This window comes from Mustela lutreola, chromosome 5 (assembly GCF_030435805.1).
Source record: "Mustela lutreola isolate mMusLut2 chromosome 5, mMusLut2.pri, whole genome shotgun sequence".
Lineage (NCBI taxonomy): Eukaryota > Metazoa > Chordata > Mammalia > Carnivora > Mustelidae > Mustela > Mustela lutreola.
In genome coordinates, this window is record NC_081294.1 from 119009835 (window position 1) to 119034583 (window position 24749).

General features: G+C 33.3%; 1 protein-coding gene across 7 annotated transcripts in view; it reads right to left on the reverse strand.

The window, feature by feature from the left end:
• ARB2A (ARB2 cotranscriptional regulator A) overlaps positions 1–24749 on the reverse strand; it is a 434723-nt gene that overhangs the window by 305291 nt on the left and 104683 nt on the right. For 5 of the 7 annotated variants that reach the window (XM_059175478.1, XM_059175473.1, XM_059175480.1 and 2 more), the window contains 2 exons: positions 11081–11146; positions 5474–5665 (listed from right to left, as the gene is read on the reverse strand). In XM_059175478.1, the coding sequence (XP_059031461.1) occupies positions 5474–5665; positions 11081–11146 (258 nt within the window). The remainder of the gene's footprint in view (positions 1–5473; positions 5666–11080; positions 11147–24749) is intronic. The other 2 variants (XM_059175475.1, XM_059175479.1) reach the window with 2 other exon arrangements.

A 24749-nucleotide genomic window follows, 5' to 3' on the forward strand; every position in this document is an offset into this window, starting at 1 on the left:
CCAGAGAAAAACAGTAAATTATGAGATGCTTTGGTAAGTCTGACCCTTTAAAAACACTACTGAGAGATAAATCAAAAGCTGAATTAACAATTACTGTGAAGAAAATAGGAAAAAAAAAAAAGAATTCCATGAAAACAAACTTCAGCAAAAATGAAAAGTAACCATAGGTTGTAACTGAGTCAGCCATAAAAAAATTTACAGTAGTAGTAATATTGTAAAGCTTGATTTCTGATTTAATCCAAAAAACTGCAATAATAGGAAAGAGATTCTTGTCTACCATAACAGAAAGTGACTGATAGATCAAGAGACAGTATTAAATTTAAAAAATATAGATAGAGAGCACACAAGTAATACCAGAAAGTACTGAGTGATTATGTCTAGGGAACAGAATAAGTGAGGAAGGATTAGCAAAGGATAATCACTATTTTGATAAATGACTTTTGATTTTACTTGACTTTCAGATTATATGCATGTACCATCTGATGCTCTGCAGTTTTATTTTAATACATTTTAAGTGTAGATTTCTTTTCATTTGTCTTGCTTAAGCTATGCCATACTTCAACATCTGTCTTTACTATCAGAAATTAATACATACTTCTTCTCCCCTTCTTTCCTATTGTTTTTCTGAAACATCTACAAAAATATTAGATTTTATTCTATTCTTGACTTTTTCCCCTATCAATTTTTTGAAATTCTTATGATAAAAAGTCATGTTCTTTATCTATCATTTAAAAAAATATCAATTTTTTTCCTCAAATTCTCTGCTATATTCTGTATACAATACTCTTCAACTCTAGGTTTTAATTTACCGATTCTCTCTTCAACTGTGTCTGATAGTTAGTTGCCTCACCTGACTCTTCCTTGTGACGAATCATTTCCTCATATAATTTTTAGTTTCTGACTAGAAATTCACCTTCATTAGGGATTTACCCTGGGTAGGAAAGTGTTGGTACCAGGAATTTTGTGTTTGCTTCCATCTAGTACCCCAGAAGTTTCATCTGTCCAAAGTCCATTTTTACATTAATATACATTGTTTAAAATTCCCACACTGACATAGGTTGTCAAAATTCAGGCTGCAAATCCAAATCCAACTTTGCAGTGTGATCTATGGCTTCTATTTCCCAAGGGACGATGTTAATTTACTCCACCTGGCCTCTCTAGCAAATAAACTTCCTCTTTGCACCTTTGGGCCATGAACTGATTTTTCTACTCCTGAAAACTAAAAGGGCAGAAACTTCCAGGCCTTAGCTATACCCAAGGGTCTTGGTATTAGCACTTGCCTCTCAAGCTCAAAGCTGTAATGTAGACCTAGGGCTTGTATCTCATTAGCTATCCCCTTTGGGTTGCTACATTCTCAAGGAACTTACCACCATGGGTTTAAGTATTTTTCTTGTAGTTGGGTATTTAAAGATTCCCTTTCTATCTTTTAAACATAACTAGATACTTAATATTTTTGTTGTTGCTATGTTTTATCCACTATTCTTGCATGTGTGTATGCAGAAGGGAGAAATGCATATTAATTAGCTCAGTCCACCATGTTTTAGAACCCAAACTATATCAATTACATTGATAAAAACAGTATAATTTCTTTAAACTTAGATATAACAATATGAAAGCTATACTCAAGGTAAGTAATTATGGAAACATCAGACTCTTCTAAATAACCCAGCTATGAGAACTTAGTAAAAATGTGGGTAGGCTTAGTGAAGTAATCAGACTTCTTACAAAATTATTAAAATCAATAAATTTTATCATTTTGAGTATGAACCACTTATTAGTATTTTGAAAGTAGTCTTCATAACTTAAACTTTACTCCTCTACTGATTTTATTATAAAACATTTCTTAGGGGCACCTGGGTGGCTCAGTGGGTTAAGCCTCCGCCTTCAGCTCATGTCATGGTCTCTGGGTCCTGGGATGGAGCCCCACATTGGGCTCTCTGCTCAGCGGGGAGCCTACTTCCCCCCTTTCTCTGCCTGCCTCTCTGCCTACTTGTGATCTCTTTCTCTGTCAATTAAAAAAAATAAAAAATAAATTCCTAGAACTTCTTACTTTCTGTCATACTAAATATAATTGCCATCAAGTTATAACTTATCCATTATACCTAGAGCCCGAGAAGTATAAATAAACTCTTAACCAATCCAAAGAATGTTACCTACACCAGAGGTTCTAGTGTGGTATCCAGATTAAGAGCAAAACATCACCTGGGACAGTCTTAGAAATGTAAATTCTCAGGCTCCAACCAGACCTTCTGCATCAAAATCTGGTTTTGGGACGAGGCAATTTGTGTTTCAAAAAGCTCTCCAAGTGATTCTGATGCATGGAAAATTTGACTGTATAGACCAGTGGCTCCCAAACTACTCTCCATAAAACTTTTTGACAGTACAACTCAGTCCTTCAAAGCCTGGACAGGGAGAGATCAGAAAGCTGCCTATGATGCAAAATTTAAGGAGGTACTCACTCTCAGGATCCTACAAATATTGCACGACCCTGAGAGACTTACCAACTCCTTAAATTCTGCACCCTTGTTCTACATCGGCAATTAGTAATTAAATGACTTTAAGTAGTGTAATGACTTTTCTTTCCTTGCCCATTTTACAGACCAACTGAAATGCCTAAAAAGATACACATGAGAAAAGATCAAAGAAAAAACACGTATGAGTAACTCTCAAACTGCACAAACACTGAATAATCAGTACTTGGCTATATGATACACTGTTTCCGACTCCAAGTAATGTATTATGCAATGAAGACTGTTAAACACTAAAAATATGAGCTATGGCACTCAGAAGTACTGTGGGGATGTATCTGATATGTACTATTTCTTCAACATGAAATCTTAATACATTTTTTATAATAAAGTTCTAAAGTATCTAAAATGCAAGGACTGGAATATCTTTAATTCTCAGACTGTTAGCTATGGAGCCCTAGGGTTTGGGGAAGAAATCTCAGGGGTCATTGTAGAAGTTGCTCCAATTCTCACCCCAGCTTCAACCAAAGTAGTTCCATAGATTTAAACCTACTTTTTACAGAACAGTCGCCTCAGAGGCAGGGTTCCACTGATGGGAAAAAGTTTTAATTTAACCTTATAATGGTATGAATCCAATATTAGGACCTTAAATCTTTTCCTAAAAATCTGTAAGAGATATAGCAGATTTTTTTTTTTTGAGCTGTGAAAGCAGGAATGTTTATTAGTGAGAGTGGGTGAGCTCAAGGGACAGCTGCCACAACAGACATACTATTAACAAAACTGAGTAGAGATCATATTGTCTATCCTGAGAAATAACAGATTTACTTCAGTTGTGATATCAAAAACTGACAGATCACAAAAAATGGGTAATGCTCCCAGTCTTTTCTAAATTTTGGAAACATTTCATTAAATACAATTTTTGAACAAAATCCACAAAATAAAAATAGAGCTAATCTGATTAAAAGGTAAGGGTGAGATAGATAGCTTTAGTCCTCCCAATTAGTCTTCCTCTGCCTGCTTCCTAGAATACCACCCCTTTACAATCAGTGTCCTCCCACCACACATAAACACACAGTAGCCTCTGAAGAACCACCAAAGAAACACCATGAAAGGGCAAAGCCAAAGTAACAAATCACTTTATCTAGATTAAAGAGATAGCCATTTAAAAATATTCACCATGTAGAAATTTACCACAATAAAGGTGACATTCAGTTTTTTTTATAAAGAGAAAAAGGTATATCAATTAAACTTTTAAGTACATAACACATAAATACTAAATACACTAAATACTAGAGTACTAGGAAATCAGCCGAACTTTTTTTTTTTTTTTTTTTTTAAGGAATCATGAGTTGCCATTATTGAGAAAAGCAGAAAAGAGTCAAAGCAATGAAATGCTGTTAGTTTCCAAACACTACACTTCTACTTAAAAGAACAAAATGCCTGACTAGTCTAAAGTTACTGACAAACTTTCTTCCTCCTGTTTGGGATATCAACAGATAGTTTGTTCATAGTTGTTTGGCATGACTTACCATACTCTTTCACCTTGAAAAATCTTACATAATAAAATATCCTAGAACAGGAAAGGCTTACTTAATCTAGTAGCAGGAACAATATAATTACATACAGTATTTCACCAAGCCCTCATATGTACGAACACACGATTTTCTTTACTAAATTGTATTTTCAAATATACACTGAATTGTGATCACATTTCATATATAATGTTCTTAATCAATGACAGCATCTCTTATAACCACAAACTAATGTGTCAGAAAGTTCATTTCACTATTCATAGCCAGAAATACGTATGTTTAAATAATACAATATTTTATGTGAGTGACTTCAATCTAAACTTCAATTTATTTTATTTAAATTTTATTAAATTCCACTAAAATTGCTCTGTTGAAATTTGTAGTCAAAAGTAATGTCTTGTGTTCTTTACAAATCCATGGACACTGAAAAAAATACACAATTAACCTAAGAAATTCTACTTGAAGCACTTTAAGGGCCTCAAAAACTATTAACAAAAATATTCTCTTAAGAGCTGGGCTGGGCCTTGATTTTATAATTTCAGGGATAAAAGAGCAGGAAGCCTATCTTTAACTTTTGAAATCATCAATGTATCAAGCAATTCCTCTCCCAGTATAATTACAAAAATGTAACAATATAGCTCTTATAGAGCACACATGCACAGATACATCCCTAAATAACTTTAAGTTCTTATATGAAATCTCTTTTACAAGACAACATTTTTTTTCTGAAAAAACTATTCATATTTGAAAGAAACCTATACTTTGGAAAATTTGGCTGTTCACTGCAGAATGCAAGAATAAGACAGTTAAAAAAAAAAGTAGCCAAACATTAAGATGTTACAATTATAGGTCAAAAACAAACTCAATTTTACTATTCTAGAAAAAGAAAACCTTGCATACATAAAATAACGGTTTCTAGAAAGGTAGAATTCAAGTAAAAATAAAGTAATTCAGTAAATATTTCAATTTACCATTTTACAGGTCTTTGTCTAATGCTTAAAGCAGTTTATTTCTGAGTTCTAGAGTTTTTAAAGAAATGACAAACACTGAGTCACTGTAACTCTTTTTTTTAAACTCTTCTTTTAAAGAATAAGAAATTAATTTCAAGTAGATTTCCTTCAGTTTCTAACTTAACTAAATTAGGTATGCAAATATTTACAAAATCAATCTTGATATTTTTGTAAGTATTTTAAATAATATTGATAAATGATAAATTAAGGAATATTTCAAATAATAACAAATTTAGAATAAAAAATGTTCATTTTAAAGACATTATCTAAATAAAATACCATTTAGTTTTTCATTCCAACTGTAAAATAATGAATAATCTTGAATTACAAATAAAAAACAATTTAAAGATAAAATTATGTTTATAATGTACTTTTGAAGAGACAGGATAAAATAATTTATAATGCATAATAAAACAGAGCTATAAAATACCAAAAAAAAAAATAGAAAAGAAATTGCACTTACATCCATAGCTCTCTTAATAAAAGGTATCTGTGTGCCACTGTCCAGATCTTCATTTATAATAAGCCTTCTAGCCCACTGACCTGCCCTGACAACACCACTACCATGAATTAAAACCATCAGTTTCTGTGGATTTGTCAAAGCATCCTCACTCATAAAGATAAAACTCTTTGGTTCACTCTCAGTGGCATCTACCTGTAATTAAAAAAAATTAAATAATAAATACATGTTTTCTGATCAGACACAGACATAAATGAGAAAACAACTAATGGTTACTACAAATTATAGAATGTCTACTAGAGTTACAGAAGTAAAAAAGCTTTAAAAAACTGAAATATTCATTAGACATTAATAACTACATATGAAATGGATTAGCATAAAAGACATGATAGTAATATGGCAAAAGAATACTGGAAATATATCTCCTTATATTATTGGTGCATATTTAGTATTATAAAATAAATAAGAATAACTGATTTTTTGAGACCTTATAGTATAGATACAATGCTAAATGTCCTAAAAACATTACCTCAATCACAATCTCATTAAAGTGGTATTATTATTATCGTCACTTATACATGAAGAAATTGAGGCTTAGGGAGTTTAAATAACTTGCCAAAGATCACACAGCTAATGAGTCTATAATTCTATAACAGAAGTAAATTACATCTATAATAGAAAACAGAAAAGCCCAACAGGAGCATACACCTGTTAGAAAATCATATATTAGTAAAGAATACTACTAAGGTTTTAAAAGGTAGAGAGGAAACTATTTAAAAACTCAATCACCTATTCTATGTAAGTGATCTTTGAACTTTCATCATTCAGGATGTGAACACAGGCTCATGTAACAATTATTTTATGAAGGAATACTATTTAAGTATTCCTCTAACTTTATTTTATGTACTAAATATTCACAGGATGAGCATTTTTATACTTTTATATAGTACTTATTTATGGAATGAATATTTTATATATTTTGATTGTATTTAATGTTTAGGTTTAAACCAGGTGATTTTATGTTTTAGACTTGAAAGACTCAAAAGACTTAAAAAGAGATAACTTCCTAACCTGTCTACATGACTGATGGCCTGCATTTGGTATTCCACATCAGCAGTGGCCAGTAACTGGGAATGGAAGCTTCTGTGCAGCTATGTCAGAGCCAGAAGCTAAAGTCTTGATGGCTGGTAACATACAGACTCAAACAGAGAAGTTCTGTCCATATACTTTGTAATGAAATAGCTCTTCACTTCTTCAAGAGTATAGATTCATGAAATTATGAAACTAAAAAAATAGAAAAAAAACTCGAGATACCCCCCCCAAAAAATGTCCTGGATTCTACATGTTCCTTGTCACTATTCCTGGGAAGAGAAAAAAATTAACATTTCTCTAATTCTAAAACAAATAGATTGGTGGTCATTTGTTTAAATACCACGAAGGGCAGTTATTTCAGCAAGAAGAGCATAACCATAGGGCTTAAAAAAAAAATCTCTTCCTCAGGGAAGCCTTCCTTGTCTACCCCTAAATTTAAATGTCTCCCCAAGAATTTTCTAGACTCTTTTTCTAGAAAGTTTTATTTTCCTTCACAGCACGTAACACAATCTAATGTATGTTCTACTTTATACATATATTTATGTAACTGTTTATTAACCATCGCCTCTCACCATCAGAATGCAAGACCAGGAGGGCATGGACTTTTCTGTTTGTGTCCAGCAACATTCCCAATGGTTAAAAGAGAGGCTGGCACATTGTAGGCACTCAGTAAATAAAGCAATGAATAAACTTTTATAATAAGGAATGTTATCTAGCATCACAAGTGGCCTCCTTTAAATAAAAGGCATTTAACTAAATAATGTGTCCTCTTAACTTGTTACAATACTTGCCTGGTTCAGAAAGCACATATTGATGATTAAAATAATATATAACTATAAAGAATTTTAAAAGAGCTACACAATGCTAGAAATTAAAACGGCATAACCGATCTGGGGCACCTGGGTGGCTCAGTGGGTTAAAGCCTCTGCCTTCGGCTAAGGTCATGATCCCAGGGTCCTGGGATGGATCCCCGCATCGGGCTCCCTACTCAGCAGGAAGCCTGCTTTCCCCCTCTCTCTGCCTGCCTCTCTGCCTACTTGCGATCTCGGTCTGTCAAATAAATAAATAAATAAATAAATAAATAAAATCTTAAAAAAAAAAAAAAAACCAGCATAACTGATCTTAGTGGTAATTAGTATGCAGTGTTAGAAGTATGAAGTATGAAACAATCACATTAGCTTCTCTTGCATGTGACGTCCAGAAGTAAGGAAATTTTGATGATAACAGCAGATATGACTGAACTCAGAGGAAAAGAAGTAGTTGATTAATGGGGAAAACAGAGGAATCACTCAGTTAAAGTGGCTTTAAAAAAAAAACAAAAGTGAGGGGCGCCTGGGTGGTCAGTGAGTTAAGCCACTGCCTTCAGCTCGGGTCATGATCTTGGGGTCCTGGGATCGAGCCCCTCATGGGGCTCTCTTCTCAGCAGGGAGCCTGCTTCCCTCACTCTCTCTCTCTCTCTGCCTGCCTCTCTGTCTACTTGTGATATCTCTCTGTCAAATAAATAAATAAAATCTAAAAAAAAAAAACAACCAAAAGTGGTAACAACAAAAGAAAAATTAAAAAACAAAGCTGTCAATGTATAATGAAAAAGGGGCCACAAAGGTTTCCAGTCATTCATTTACCAAAGAGTACGTCTAAATGTGCACAAATAAAACTACCTCTTAAAATCATTGAGGCCTTAATGGATCTTAGAATTGCTATGGAAATGGACATCTGTTTATCTTAATTAAGAAAAAAAACCCTATAGCTGTAGACTTTGCAGTAGGCGCTGTTCACTATTTCTTTTCTCTATCTGACTAAGTCCCCTGTTACCAGGGAACTGAGTCAATTTTTTAAGCAGTGGAATGTTGGCACTTAAATTCCACAGTAATCACTTTAAAACCGGAAGAGTGCTTATTTTCAGAAGATGAAATGTGTTTTTTATATTAAAATGCTGTTCAAAAATATTTAAGGGCTGCAAATTAAGGTAGCCATGAATAAATGAATAAAAGTTTTATAGAAGAACTGACTTTGAAAACATGAGATCATCAGAATATTCAAGGAAAAAAAATAATGAAAATGAAAAATGTAGTTATTAATGATTAAGGTGTAAGGGCAGTATTTAGGATGGTCATTGGCTTATATTCATCTCAATTTAACACAGAACTCTGAGGCTGTTATCTATAACTTACTTTGTAAAAAGTTAGTACTAAGCTTAAATACTAAAATATCTACATGAATAAAACATAATTTTCGGCATTAGCTTAATTAAGTTTGAAAATGGCTGTTCCAAGGCCATTGTCTCCAAACAGCACTAATTCATTAAACTGAGCTTTCATTAAGGAATGCATATAAAAGTCATCCTAGTGCACCATCTAACTTTATTAACCAATCAACTTCAAAGACCAACTGATAAGTGAGAACAATTTTTAGCAGTTAACAATTCACTTTAGGATACCCATGAACCCCACTAACTGTGATGATCATTTAAATATGGCTGAATAAAATGAATGAAAATTTATAATCAAGTTATTAAGTTAATTTATGTAATCTGAAGTTCTACACAAGTATAAGATATCAGAGTTGAGAATAATCTATACATGAGAATATATGTAAGGTAGGGAGTAAACACGAGACATACATGATAATGATCTTTATCATCAAATCATAGGTTTCCATCAGGTGCTGTTATTTGCAAAAAGGAAAGAAAGGAAAAGGAAAAGAAAGAAAAGGAAAGAAGTCTTTCTTTCCTTATTAATAGTTCAACCATAAAACTAAAACTTAGCTCTTCATCAGGAAAAACAAAACAAAACAAAACAAACCACTTTGAGGTATTCCTATAATAAAAAGAACAACTGTGATACAAAACAAGGCAAAATAAAAAACCACCTTCACTGCTAGCTTTGGGATTTAAGAGAACTCAGGAGAAAATGAATAGTTATAGAAAAAAAATTTCACAGTGATATAAAATATGTGATGATAACTTACGGAGAGATATTAATTTCCTGAAAGAAAACAAATTTTGGTTTCTTTTCAGTTTATAAAATCAGGAAATGTTTACTAACCATAAATGGACATGACACTTACTATTGGTCTCATATAATGCAAAGTTTTCTCTATGCTTATTAGCTTTACAGACTAAAGTTTAAACCAGAGGAAAGTAATCAGATCTATAAAACAAAGTCCTCCTAACCCTAACCTCAAGCTTTCTATAAAGAAAATTAGTGAAACTTAATCATATAATATAATCCATACAGCCAATTATCTTCTGATTTCTTCTGGAAATGAGTTTAAAAGTTCCATGTAACTATAAGTATTAAAGAGTTAAATGGCTCAGTCTTAACTATGTTGTAGCAATAAATCAAGCTAAATCTCCTTAAATATTATTCTTCAGAAACTTTGAAAGAAAGAAAATTAACAAGAAAGACTGAATAAAAGGAAGAAAAGTTTCCAAATAAAGGAGGGTTAGCCTAGCTATTGCACAGAATAGTATTTTATTCACTAGTACATACCAGCACTTGAAACAGTGCCTGGCACCTAAAAGACTTTTAAGCAAATTTTTGCTGAATAAATGAATAGATGATTAACAATGTGACCTAGCATTTGAGCTTATTTATATAAAATTAAACATAAAATAGATTTTCCTTTTAAATACTGAACTTTGGAATTAATTTGTGAGGATAAATATTATTAAAAAATCCTCAAACCCTCTAATTCATAGTAGAATATTACCCAAGGAATTTAAAAATCTCATGCAAAATATCATCTAGACAAAGTACTTATATACAAAGTTTTGTGCCTTAAATTCATTACCTTCACAAAAGCCTTCCAGATTTTTATATATCATACACTCAGTTATCAGGAACAGCAAGGATCATCTAATCTAATACCGCCACTGTTTCATATATAACATTACTGTTTCTTCATTTTTTTACTGTATCATGTTTTACATTAAAAATTTTTTTGTGTGAATTTAAGACTGAGAACATATCTCAAACACCTTCACTCTGAAATGGGAAAATGTATAAAAATTTGGAAAGAATATTCTACAAGAAAGGGACGGAGCAATGTTATAAAACAGGAAGCATGAGGAATGAATTTGGGAATGTGTACAGGAAATAACATGGAAATAAAATATATAATTATAAAAATCAGGAAATAATTAAGGAGAGAGTGACTGTCTACCACAACATCAAGTACACTGGTTTACTTCAAAAAAATAAGTAAAAATAAGTTATACCAATTAAATTAGAAGAGGCGGGGGGTCGTCCTTTTTAAAGGCATCATCATTAAAAAAAAACAAAACAAAACTGGTTATCAGTATTTTTTTCCTCTACATTGAAGAGTATTAGTTTGAAAAAATCATTGTGCACACTGAACTGAGATACACTGCCAGGCATTTAATATTAGCAGTATCAACATCAACATATTAGGACCTTAATGTTTAAACTTACCACAGTTAAACTCATATAAAAAGTTTCTTCTGAATTCAAAACTATTTCATTTGGAAGTTTAATTATTTTTAAAAACTGGACTTACTGGAATTGAGATTTTTTTCAAGTTACAGTCCTTTTCCAAGAGCTCATATACATATTTCGTAATAATCTAGGTAGAAATAAAAAAACACATGATATAATGTCATCCATTATCAAAATTCACATAAATGGCTATTATTGCTCTGAATGAGTATCTTTCTATCTTTGAGTGCCCCACCCAGTTGAATTGAGAAATAATCGACATACATCACTGTATAATTTTTAGGCATTATAGCACAATGGTTTCATTTGCATATATCGTTAGATGATTACAACAGATTCAGCTAACGTCCATCTTCTTACATAGATAAAACAGAAAGAAAAGAAAAAAGGGGAAAAAAAAGGAAAGAAATTTTGTTTTGTATTGGGAACTCTCAGGATTTATTCTTTTCCAAACTTTACTATGTATCCTACAGCAATATTAACTGTGGTCATCATGTTGTACATCATATCCCTAGTACTTATTTATTTTATAACTGAAATGTTTTAATACTAAAGTAGGAGAATCTGGCTTACTTCTTGCTGTTATGTTAATAACTATGAATCTTAATACTAAAAATTAGGGCCAGTTAATATAAACTTTAAATATACAAGGACCTCCTGTTTCTTCAAAGCAGCACTCTGAAACCATATTTTCTTTTTTCAGTATTTCTAGAATCTGTTTTCCCCTACGATTTCCATATAGGAATTGTACTTGATACAATACTAACTGGACTGAATCCTAACACCTCGTTTGTATTTACTGAATCAAGGAGGAAAAAGTCAGAGGTATTCTACACAAAAAAGGAAAATTAATCCAACAAAGTTAGGCATCAATTTATAGCAATTTATAGTCAATTTATAGCAGGCAGAAACATAGTTCCCCAAATACGTCCACGTTCTGACTCCTGAAACCTATCCATATGTTATGTTACATGGTAAAAGAAATTATACAGATATGATTAAGGTTAAGGACAAAAGATGGGGAGATTATCCTGGATTACCCAAACTGGCCAAATCTAATCTTTTAATTTTTTAAAACTAGAAGATCACAGACGAACAAAGGGATGCAAAGTGAAATGGCCCTGAATGGTCATCCCTGGTTTTGAAGCTGGAGGAAGGAGACAATGAGCCTTTAAAAGGTGGGCTAACCATTTAACAACCAGTTAGAAAACAAGTCATCAGTCCTGTATTTACAAAGAACTGAATTCTGCCAACAACTCAAATAAGAAATAAATAGATTCTCTCCTAGAGTCTCCAAAAAGGAACATGGCCTATGCATACCTCAATCTCAGTCTGGTGACAATCATACTGGGCTTCTGACCTGTAGAATTGTGAGATAATATATTTGTGTGGCTTTTAGCCACGGAAATTATAGTAATTTGTTATAGCAAAACTGGAAAGCTAATGCATTATATCTGTGAAGGAAGGCAAAGAAAGTGAGGAAAGAGATACCAAGGGAAAGCAATGATTTAATAGATTTTAATGGTCATTTTAAGAAGTGTTGCTCTCTCCAAAACTGTCTTTAATCATCTATGCATAATATTTGAGAGTAATTTTAGCAGCAACATAGTTAAAAGTCAAATTTTATGAAACGAAATCAGAAGATGATTTTTTTTTAAGAAAATTAAGATGTCAATTGCTTTGGTGCTGTATTCTGTAATCTAAAATAGATTCTCTATACTACTTTCTTTAAGGAGCCCAAAATTCTTTCTTCTATGTATATGTATTCATTCATTTTAGAAAGCATGTATTGGATGCATGCTAGAATAGCTTTACCTTGGCTAGTAATGGTAATTTCAAATGCTACAGCACTACACTAGAATGAGGCAATAATCTAATAGTTACTAATCAAATAGTATTCCTATATCTTAATGTAGTAGTTAAAATTATGTTCATTATACCTTCACCAGAAAGTAGTGGTAGTTTAAACCTGAAAAAATACACTAAAAATATGTAGGATCCAATAAAAATATGTATGAAGTTATATAATGGCCTGCCAATTGAAGAAAAATGACCTAACTAAATGAGATTAGCTAAAACGAGTGGCTTATCACTTCTGAAAATTTCCTATTACCTATGAAATCATAAAATATCCTTATATTTAAAGCAATAATAAAACCAATCAAACTTAATTTATTATAGTTAATTCTCAACTTTCATAGTACATTATAATAGAAAAAGATTCAAAAACTGCTTACGTTTGGTTTCAAAATACATTATTGGGCAAATGTCTTCACAAAATATCATACCAAATAATAAAACCATACATCAGTAGAGTTGGAGAAACACTACCTAACTTGCCCAATTTACCTCGCTCTCTAATTCCTGACTGTAGAAGAAAAACAAGCATAGACTAAACCCTCTATCTCCAGCAATTCTGCTACCTTGAATTTTCTCTTAGCCCCCATTACATGTCAACTGTTTCAGGCAACTTTTCATGCCTCATCTCAACACTACCAAGATAGGATGAAGTGAACTATCTTTATGTTCTTCTGGATGTGACTAAATAGCATCATGTAATACATGAATTTCATATCATTCATCTTTCTGTTACCTGACTAGCCTTGGAATATTATAATTTGGATATCCTACCTCTACTCTTCCTTGAAGCCACACAGAAGAGTATCTAGTACATTGAAGGGAGTTACACATGCTACACAAATTCTCCTCACTATTCATCCTGTCTACATGTTTTGAGGGAGAAAAGTGTCTTTTTTTTTAAATCTTTAAAAAAAGATTAAAAAAATCTTTTCTAGGGCACCTGGGTGGCTCAGTGGGTTAAGCCGCTGCCTTCGGCTCAGGTCATGATCTCAGGGTCCTGGGATCGAGTCCTGCATCAGGCTCTCTGCTCTGCAGGGAGCCTGCTTCCTCCTCTCTCTCTCTGCCTGCCTCTCTGCCTACTTGTAATCTCTCTCTGTCAAATAAATAAATAAAATCTTTAAAAAAAAATCTTTTCTAATAGCTGAATCAAGTTTTAAAAAGAAAGCACCAAAGATTCACTGTCTTGCTTACATGGGATTATACTCTGCATTTAAAAAAATCAATGATAGGGCGCCTGGGTGGCTCAGTGGGTTGGGCCGCTGCCTTCGGCTCAGGTCATGATCTCAGAGTCCTAGGATCGAGTCCCGCATCGGGCTCTCTGCTCAGCGGAGAGCCTGCTTCCCTCTCTCTCTCTGCCTGCCTCTCCATCTACTTGTGATTTCTCTCTGTCAAATAAATAAATAAAATCTTAAAAAAAAAAAAAAATCAATGATAATTTCAAAAGGGGATAAAAAAAATATCTCTGTCTAAATGTCATCTGTGTTCAAATATTCACCAGAAACATTGTTTCTAGGGAAATTCATACAAGGCTTAAGAGACAAAGCATACTTTAAAGTAAAATCTTCATTCTAATAACATCAACTTCTAGTTTCTTGTCCAACATACAAAGAACTTGGAGTCACTACTGTCCTCACAAAAAGAAAAAAAAAAAAAAACTGAACTAAAAATCAACAACTCTCGTAGTCTATCAGAGAAATGAGGTCAAAGAGCAAACTACTGTCCTGAAAACTGGAAAAACAAACAGGCAGATACAGAGGCTTGGGGCTTAGAAGAAGCAAAAGCCCAGGTGCAGAAGTAGTAGGTAGAAAGCAATACTGTGGAGGGAACACCTTAAACCATAAGTGATCAACTGCTCAGGGCCAGTACGGACTAGCTTAAGAATTAAAAATTAATAGGAGGTGCAGCCTTAAAGACAGATCTCCCAAACGTTTCCCAATTTTATTTCCATGAATCCCACCAGGTTCTCCCTGTGAAAAAAAGAGAAAAATCCTTTCCTGCTTCCAGGAGTGGAAGTGGAAAAGTAACCATTTTGAAATATTCTCAACCCTCTGTTCTATTTAATAAGGCCTGCCCATAAAAGAAACTATTTTACCAGAGCTTAATTGACATGAGGAAAGGGAAATGCCCAGTTGGGGCTCACTAAAGGAATAAGACCTAATGATAGGAGTATAGAACATTTCCTCCCACACCTCCCCATATTACTACCACATCATTAGTGTTCCTATAAAATAACAGGGAAGCGCAGAAGAACTGTAGGACTCACACCCTATTGAAGGTTTCTAGAAAAACTCAAAGACAGTAAGGGAGACAAAACTAAACAGAGGAGATTTTAACCTTGGATGGCAGAGCTATAGCAAATAGTAAACATAGTCTAATTCCTTGCCAGATAAACATAAGACCTAAAACTAACCACTCATCTACTGAAGTTCCATTTCCCTAATACATTATGTCTAGCTTTGAACAATAAATAACCAACCATACCAAAAGGCAAAATAAAATGGTCTGGGAAGATAAATCAAGCATCAGAAACAGACTCAGTTTCGCAGAAATTCAGAATTATCAGACTTGGAATTTAAAATAACTATGATTAACACGTTTAAGAATTTATTGGGAAAAATCAACAATATACAAGAATAAGTAAGTATGTAGGCAGACAGATGGAAACTCTAAGAAAGAAAATACTAAATCAACAACACATAACAAAAATGAGGAATGCGGGTACCTGGGTGGCTCAGTTGGCTAAGTGTCTGTCTTTGGCTCTGGTCATGATCTCAGGGTCCTGGGATCAAGCCCTACACAGGACTCCCAACTCAGCAAGGAGTCTGCTTCTCTTTCTCCCTCTCCCCCTTCCCCTCACATGTGTTCTCTCTCATTCTTTCAAATAAATAAATAAAATTTTTTTTAAAATGAAGAATGCCTTTGATACACCCATCGGTAGAATGGACATGGCCAAGGGGGGGAAAAATCATAGTTTTAAGACATGTCAATAGACACTTCTAAAATATAAATGTAAAGAGAAGAAAAGAATGAAAAAATGGAATAGAATATCTGAGAATTGTGGGACAATTTTTAACAGGTTTAACGTGTATAAAATGTGAATACCAGAAGAAGATGAAAGAGAAAGGAACAGAGGAATTCTGTCAAGTAATAATGGCTGAGAATTTCCCAAAGGTAATGACAGACACAAAATCACAAATCTAAGTAGTACAGAGAACTCCAAGCAGGATAAATACCAAAAACAATACCTACGTCTATGATATTAAAATTGCATAAAACCAAATACAAACAGAAAATCTGGAAAGAAGCCAGATGAGGGACAGGGGGGATTTGAAGAACTGTGGGGGAGGGTAGTGTGGGAATTTCATTACAGAGGAAAACAAGAGTTATGTCACATTTCTCTTAGAAACGATGCAAGCATGAAACAAGACAAAACCAGAGAGGGAGACAAAATATAACAGACTCTTAATCATAGGAAATAAACTGAGGGTTGCTGGAGGGGTGGAGGAATGGAAGGATGGAGTAACTGGATGATGACATTGGGGAGGGTATGTGTTGTAATGAGCCCTGGGTATTATATGGGACTGATGAATCACAGACCAGTACCCCTGAAACAAATAATACACTATATGTTAAGCAGTTGAGTTTAAATAAAAAAAAATTTTTTTAAACAAAAAAAAAGAACAATGCAAGCAAGAAGACAGTGGGCCGAAATATTCAGTGTTGAAAGAAAAAACCCACTGGTCTAAAATTCTGTATCCAGTAGAATCACCCTTCAAATGTGGAAGAGAAATAAGACAGTCTCAGACAAAAAAAAAGGTTGAGAAATTTTTTCTGCAGATCTGCCTTGCAAAAACTGTTAAAGAAATTATTCAAAGAGAAAAAACTTATATAGGTCAGAAATTTGGATGTATATAAAGAAAGGAATAGTACAAAAAAAGAACAAATAAAGGTAAACTGTATTATTTTATTTTAACCCACTGAACTATCCAGGCGCCCTGTAAGACTGGTTTCTTAAAAGCCATAGAGTTTTTACATTTTAAGAAAACTTTTAGTGGGACGCCTGGGTGGCTCAGTGGGTTAAAGCCTCTGCCTTCGGCTCAGGTCATGATCTCAGGGTCTTGAGATAGAGCCCCACATCGGGCTCTTTGCTCAGCAGGGAGCCTGCTTCCCCCCTTTCTCTGCCTGCTGCTCTGCCTACTTGTGATCTGTCCCTCTCTCTGTCAAATAAATAAACAAAAGTAAAATGAATGACAGCCAGATTATAGATTATGGGAGGAAGAAACTGAGAATACTCTGTTATAGAGTAATTGCATTACCTTGGAAACAGTATACTGTAATTTGAAAGAAACACTGGAAAGAAAATAATTACTACTGATAATTTTCTTGGATTTTTTTTAATGAAACCACAATGGAAGAGATAAAAAAGTAATTTTGAGATTATATATTCAAAGAAATAGAGCCCTTGGCTACCAATAGAATAATATCCTCTAAGGAATTAGGGTCTAACTGAGCTTTTTTTTCTAGCTCAGAGTTTCTCAGTCTAGGAATTAAAGAAAATTTTAACAAAGTCAGGAAAGATGATCAAAGAAATAGACTACAGAAAGAAGGAAAATGAAAACTGATAAAAAATCCGTTCTCCGTGGAGTACTTCCAACAGAAGGGGTATGTCCGAAGGGGTATGTCCACTCTGCAATAAATTTATTTTAGACATTTATTGAGCAATTCTTGCATGCTTATCATATATCTCATACATTTCAGCATTATTTCTGTTCCTTAATTAAATAAGAAGCAAACACTGATACTCTTTACCCCTACAAAAGCACTGAAATTATTCTAGCAGATTTAAATTTAAGATGAATGGTGGGGAGAGGGTGATACTAAGAAGCCTCCCAGAGAGTACTTCAGACCCTTTTGGAACTGGATTCAAGAAATGAGATGACAAGATATATATGACAAGAGATATGACAAGATAGATAAAAGAGAATTAATATAAATATTTTAATTAAATAAAAAGTACACTTTACTACTAGATTATAAGGCTTTCATTCTTTCTTACTCTGAAGGAAATCCTCTCATTAGCAAGAAACTAAAATTGGCCTGATATACCAAGAGCAATAACAGTTTTTATCTCACAACATCATTTACAAGGTAAGATACAAACTTCTCTATTGGGCCTATTAGGAGAGTAAGAACTTTAGCCCAAAACAAAAAACAACAAAATTCATAAATTGTTAGTTATATCTATCCCTAAAGAGAACACCTAAATGCTAAGAATATCCTGATTTGGGGTATAAAGGTAAATAAACTGAACTGAAAGAAAAATTCTTAAAGATTTAACTATATCCATGAAATTCTATGCCTCTTCCAATGAAAGAAAAAAATCTCAGGAATTAGACTAAATAAATTACCTACCTGAATTAGTAAAAGATGAACTTTAAAACATTTTTAAAAGGAACACCTTTTAAAGAACCTTAGGATAATCAACCTGGTAACAACCTAGTTCTAACTGACAGAATGAAATTAAATCATTTGTAATTGGTATAGTGAAGCAATAGTTTATTCTCAGTTCTCTGCTCAAAATGATTATGTACAAGTTATTTTTATTAAACAGATATTCACAGAACAGTTGAAAATAGCTTAGTTCTACCTAAGCATCTCCTTTTCATATTACTCATTTGCTTATTAGGAAGCTCTGATTTCACAAATAAACCAAGAGGAGTCAGTACAGAAATCTAACTTATAGGGGCACCTGGCTGGTTCAGATGGTTAAGAGCCTGCCTTTGGCTCAGGTCATGGTCTATAAGTCCTGGGATCAAGCCCCATGTTGGGCTCTCAGCTTCTTGCTCTCTTGCTTCTCCCTCTCCCTGTACCTCTCCCCCTGGTTATACTCTATGTCTCTCACTCTCAAATGAGTAAGTAAAATCTTCCAAAGAAAAGAAGTCTGACTCATAAATGTATCACAAGTGTAAACAAAGTTTGATATTATCAGGTTTTGCCATATTGGAGGTTTGATAATATTCTGGAGACAGATTTTTGCTTTTAACACAATCTATACTAAATTATATCTATTTTGTGTTACTCAGTTCCACTTCACTTATTAATAAAAAATAGCATTTAAAAAACTCCATGACAGGAGTGTTTTGAGGAAGACGGTGGCGGACTAGAAGAACATAAGGTTTGTATAGTCCCATGAACACAATTAGATAACTATCAAATCATCCTAAGTACCCCAAAAATCAATCTGAAGACTGACAAAACAAAAATCACAATTAAAGGTACAGAAGAGACCACAATGGAGAAGACATGTGTTCGCTAAACTAAAAAAGAATAAAAACAGTAAAATTTTTCTTTTTTTTTTCTTTTTTTAAAGATTTTGTTTATTTATTTGACAGAGAGAGGGACAGATCACAAGTAGGCAGAGCAGCAGGCAGAGAGAGGGGGGAAGCAGGCTCCTTGCTGAGCAAAGAGCCCGATGTGGGGCTCTATCTCAAGACCCTGAGATCATGACCTGAGCCGAAGGCAGAGGCTTTAACCCACTGAGCCACCCCGGTGTCCCACTAAAAGTTTTCTTAAAATGTAAAAACTCCATGGCTTTTAAGAAACCAGTCTTACGGGGTGCCTGCTTCCCACCCCCTCTGCCTGCCTCTCTGCCTACTTGTGATCTTTCTATGTCAAATAAATAAATAAAATCTTAAAAAAAAAAAAAAAAAGAAGAAGGAAAAGAAACCAGTCTTACTCTTTTTTTCTTCAAAGTGCTATTGGTAGGAGATTTCAGGTATGAGCAATGACTTGACTTAGAACATGTTATCCCTGAAAGGGAATGTTAGGAACATACACACAGTATAACTTTTACTTTCAGGGCTGAATAAGGACAGCTTTACTGGGGCATACAATCCCAGATTAATAGTTATTTTCTCTGGGTGTTTTTTAGTTTCCATGGTTGTAGCTAATACTTTTGCTATCAGATCTAATTGAGATTGTAGGTGATCAGGCTTTGTTCTCTGTTTTCTTTTACAGCATTTCCTATGTCTTTTATGGACTGCAGATTCACTACCATGTCTAGGTGTAGACTTTGTTTTATTAATTTTCTTAAGGACTCAATGTATTTCCTGAATCTTTTACCAACTCAGAATAATGTCTCATTTAGTCTTATTTCCTTTACTTGATTACATTCCTTGAGAATAAAGAGTATAGCTTGCACTTAATTGTAGTTCAAACAAAAGCAAGTGGAAGAAGGTGCTCAATAAAATTTTGTTGATTTTTAACTTTTTCCAAATATTCATTATTGAAATAGCAGAAGCAAGCCTAAAAGAGAACCCTGTAACTCAGCTGATTATTCATTTATCCTCCCAATACTTTCTGAGGATTTCTCAGTCTCATACGTTTCAGAACAAAATATTTAATACAATACACATGGTGTTCTTAGATTTTAAAGTGAATAAGAGTGACTAATAATGAATAAGATACTGCTTAATTTGGGCTTTTTGTAATATTTTATCTGCTGTATATCTACAAAAATACTGCAGCTAAAATCCAGCATGGCTGATTCCAAAGCATGCTCATGTTACTATGAGACTGAACTTTACTACTGGATAATCTGAGCATCTGTAGTACTTCCACTGTCAGAAAATCTAAGTGAAATATTATAGTTCCCAGAGTATGACATCCCTATAGCCCTTCCAGCCTTAACTCCTTCTTAATTACTATCTCTACACTGTCAGACATAGATACAAAACACTGAGTCACTTTTCAGTGCTAGAAGAATAATTCAGCATCAATTTCATGTTACTGTCCAAGGAAGTGGGTAGGAGAGTCTTGGCCATCTCAAAGAAAAGTCATCTCCTTCAGTTTTTTAGGTTGTGATTTGAGGAATGCAATAAGAGCTTCGTAGAAAGAAATTACCCACAGTTCTCCCTTCTGTAAGATCTCATTATTCTGCCTCAGGGCCTCACCCGAGTTTTGATAAATTAAAAATTTTGTTCATTATCAGTATATATTCTTACACTTGTTGTGTGTCTCTGTGTTTATATAGGTCATATATTTCAATACCTATTTTAAAAAAATATATATCCATCTATATAGATAAGATGGATATAGATATTTATGTGAGTGTATAAGCACTTATGCATACACACACACACACCCCTATATTTTATTAATTTCCATATTTACCTATCTACAGAGAATAAACTATGAATATATATGAATGTATATGTACAGATATGAACAGGTTGTTGAGGGCCTAGAAGCAATGACAAAGTCACTGATGCACAGACCTTGGTGTGTATACAGTGTATTTATATATGTACGCATATGTAAACACTTTTTCAATAATGGTAACTGGAGCTCATTGGAGAGAGGGTTGATTCAGAGACTTGGGTTTTATGTCCCATTCTCCACTACGAGGAACCATGGATTGTAAGAGAAAAGGTGGATTCAGGGCTTGGAGCGCAGCAACTAGAAATGTGAAAAAAAGGGGAGATTTTTTGTACCAAGAAATAAGAAAATACTGAAACAGCAGTGAAGAAATGTTAAAATAACACAAACAACTGCTTGACAAAAATTCTTCTGGTGAAATTTGGGATAATTTAGGCATTAAAATGAGGATGGCAATATATCATACGACTCACTGAATAAAATAAGAATCTATGAGAATCTATGATATAAACAACTGAATGAATGAAATTTTTAAAAAAAGAGAAAGCTCTTTCTTATGTAGAATACCAACTAACATATATAGAAGACATAATGGAATTAAAAAAAAATCAATGGATGCTAAAATTAACAGGGTGAGTTTCTGAAAAGAACAGGCTCAAGTTCCTGCCAAAAAAAGTACCTATTAATTACAAAGAGGAAAATAAAAATAATATATGGTATGATGTGACAGACATCACCAATATTTGAACAAAAAAATGTACCTTTTAAAATTTAAATGTAGTTGACATATAATATTAGTATCAGCTGTACGACATAGTGATTCAACATTTATATATATTATGAAATGTGTACCATGATGTCTACTTAACATCTGTCACCATACATAAAATTACTACAGTATTATTGACTATATTCATTCATTCAAAATCATGTACTCTTGATATCATGCATTGAGGACAAAAAGTCATTTCTAGGGTATTTCTGTCAAAAATACATAACCTGAATGTAATCATGAGACTACATATGAGAAAATCAAACTGAAGGTCATTCTACAAACTCCTCAAAAAATGTCAGTGTCTAGAAATATAAAGAAAGGCTAAAGAATGATTCCAGATTAAAAGAGAAAAAAAGGACAACAACAATTAAATGCAGTGTATGAACCTGGATATGACCTTGGACTTGAAGAGTATTAGCTATTAAGTATATTATGTGACAATTTGCAAAATTAAATGTGGTTTATAGATTGTATTATATTAAATCAATATAACATTTCCTGATTTTGATAACTGTACTATAGTTATGTTCAAGAGAATGTACTTGTTCTTAAAAAATACACACAAATGTGTTGGTGGTAAAGGGTATGATGTTTCCAACTTACTCTCAAATAGTTCAGAAAAAAATCATATAATATACATGATTCCTTAAAATTATGCAACTTTCCTGTAAGTATGAAATTATATCCAAACAAAACGTTATTTTAAAGTTTCCTAAACTGTTCATATTCCTACTTCAGGTGCTACTGACACTGCATCTATTTTCACAAGTATTTCAATTGAAATGTGGCAAACGACTAATAGGGTAACAACAATTTGTTTTCATCAAAACATTATAATTTCTTGAAATGTTATGACAGGACCACAACTATATTCTATGGGTATAATTTTCATCCCTTATTGCTTGTCAAAATCAAGGACTCAGTGGAGTAAGTCTTAGAGTTTGCTAAGTTTGAGCCAGTGTTTATCTCCCACCTAAAATTCTCAAATTCTCTTAACTTCCTCCATTAATCTTTAATTCTCCAAAACTCAATTCAAATGCTACCTCCTACTTTACATTTTGACTTATTCTGCCAATGAACTCTACCTTTATTATGGTATTTAGTGTTCCATCTTGATTATCTCACATTCTCATTTATCCACTGAAGTGAGCATCTTAAAAGCAAGAATTATATCCTACTTTATTTTAGCATCAACCACACTGTAGATAAGCAATATATGAAAAATGAGTGAATGAAAAACAATGGGTAGTGCTTGCAAACATATGGTTTTTCAGTTTATCAAGAACTATAAGTAATACAGCACACTTGAAACTCTGCATATAACTTCTATTCCCTCAAAACTTAACTAATTACATCCTACTATTGAAAGCCTTACTAATAAATAATGTAGTCAGTTAAATAACAATATGTTGCATGTTATATATATTTTGTACCTAAGAATATATATACATATATACTTACAATAAGGTATGTGAGAAAAAAGAACATATTAAGAAAATCAAAAGGAAGAGAAAATACATTTACAGTACTATACTGTATTTACTAAAAAAAATCTGTGGTGGACCTGCATAGTTCAAACCCGTGTTATTCAAGGGTCAACTATTACACTGGGACTGAGAATCATTTAAAATAAAGATCTACCCAGTATGTCACCTAACTATTTAAAAAACAACACTTTCCCTCTCTTAAAGCCCCATTTATCCAAACTCTACATTCATCATAGCTCCCTCCTAGGAAAGGGTGGGGGGATGGAGGGTTGGACAAGAGGGAGAGATGGAAGAAGGAAAAAAAAACTATAATTTATAAATAATTAAAGTTTAATATTATTCAATAATGTCAGTTTGGTTAAATCTAAAAAGGTTATCTTGCATCTTTACATTAAAGAGACTATGAAATGGCAATGAGCTGTTTAATTAGAAGTAAAGCAGATTTACCCCAGGTGCATGTCCTCTTAAGTGAGAGCTACTTCTTAAATTTCACTAAAATTGTCTCCATCTCATCCTTATTTTCTCTCTTAAAAGCTTTTATACATCACCATCAGTGGGTACATTCTAATCTTTAGTCTTTTGAAGTAACTGCTTTTTCAGCATATCTTTGAAATAAAATTCATTCCTCCAATCTTCCATTAGCATTCCCTGGAGTTCTAGTCTGTATTCCTAGCTGTCCTTCATTTAGATCAGCTTCAGCTCAGATGCTCTCACATTTTCCTTTTACCTCTTCAAAAGAAGAGTCCTCCTTATTTTATGCCATCTTTTCTCCAATAACCAGATTCTTAAACAGCTTACCAGAGCAATAGAGTTGTAAATGTATTTACCTAACTACTGATATCTCCTAGAGATTTCACGGGCACCTCAAACTGACTACATTCAAAGTAAATCCAACTATACATGTTTTAGGTACCTATTTTCCCCTGGCACATTCCTCCAGTATGTTCATCAATACCACAAATGACACCATCATGCACCTAACTTCTCAAGCTAATAAAATGTCTTGAGCCATTCTTCTTCATCTTCAACCTACAATTGATCATCAAATCCCTCAAATGGATGGTGGAATTTCTCCACATTTCCTCATGTCTACTATCACCATTCCAGTCCACTGTAGTTATCAAAAGGTAAATATCTCCCCCTTGGATTGCTTCTGTAGCTTCCTTCTGCTGTATTTAATACTTCCTTCAGATCCTACCTCCTGTTAGCAGACCTATTACTCATTTAAAAATGTAAATATGATAAATTCCCAGTACTATTAGGGTAAGACCCCAGTACTTAAATTGTGCAATGTCCTATTAGACCTGGCCCTGGCCTACCTCTCATGTTTCATTTATAGCATTCTATTTCTTCATTTTTTGTCTTGTGTAGTCACAATGACTTTAAGTTTTCAGATATATCAGGATCTTTTCCAGCTCACAACCTTTGCAAACACTGTTGCTTTGCTTGGA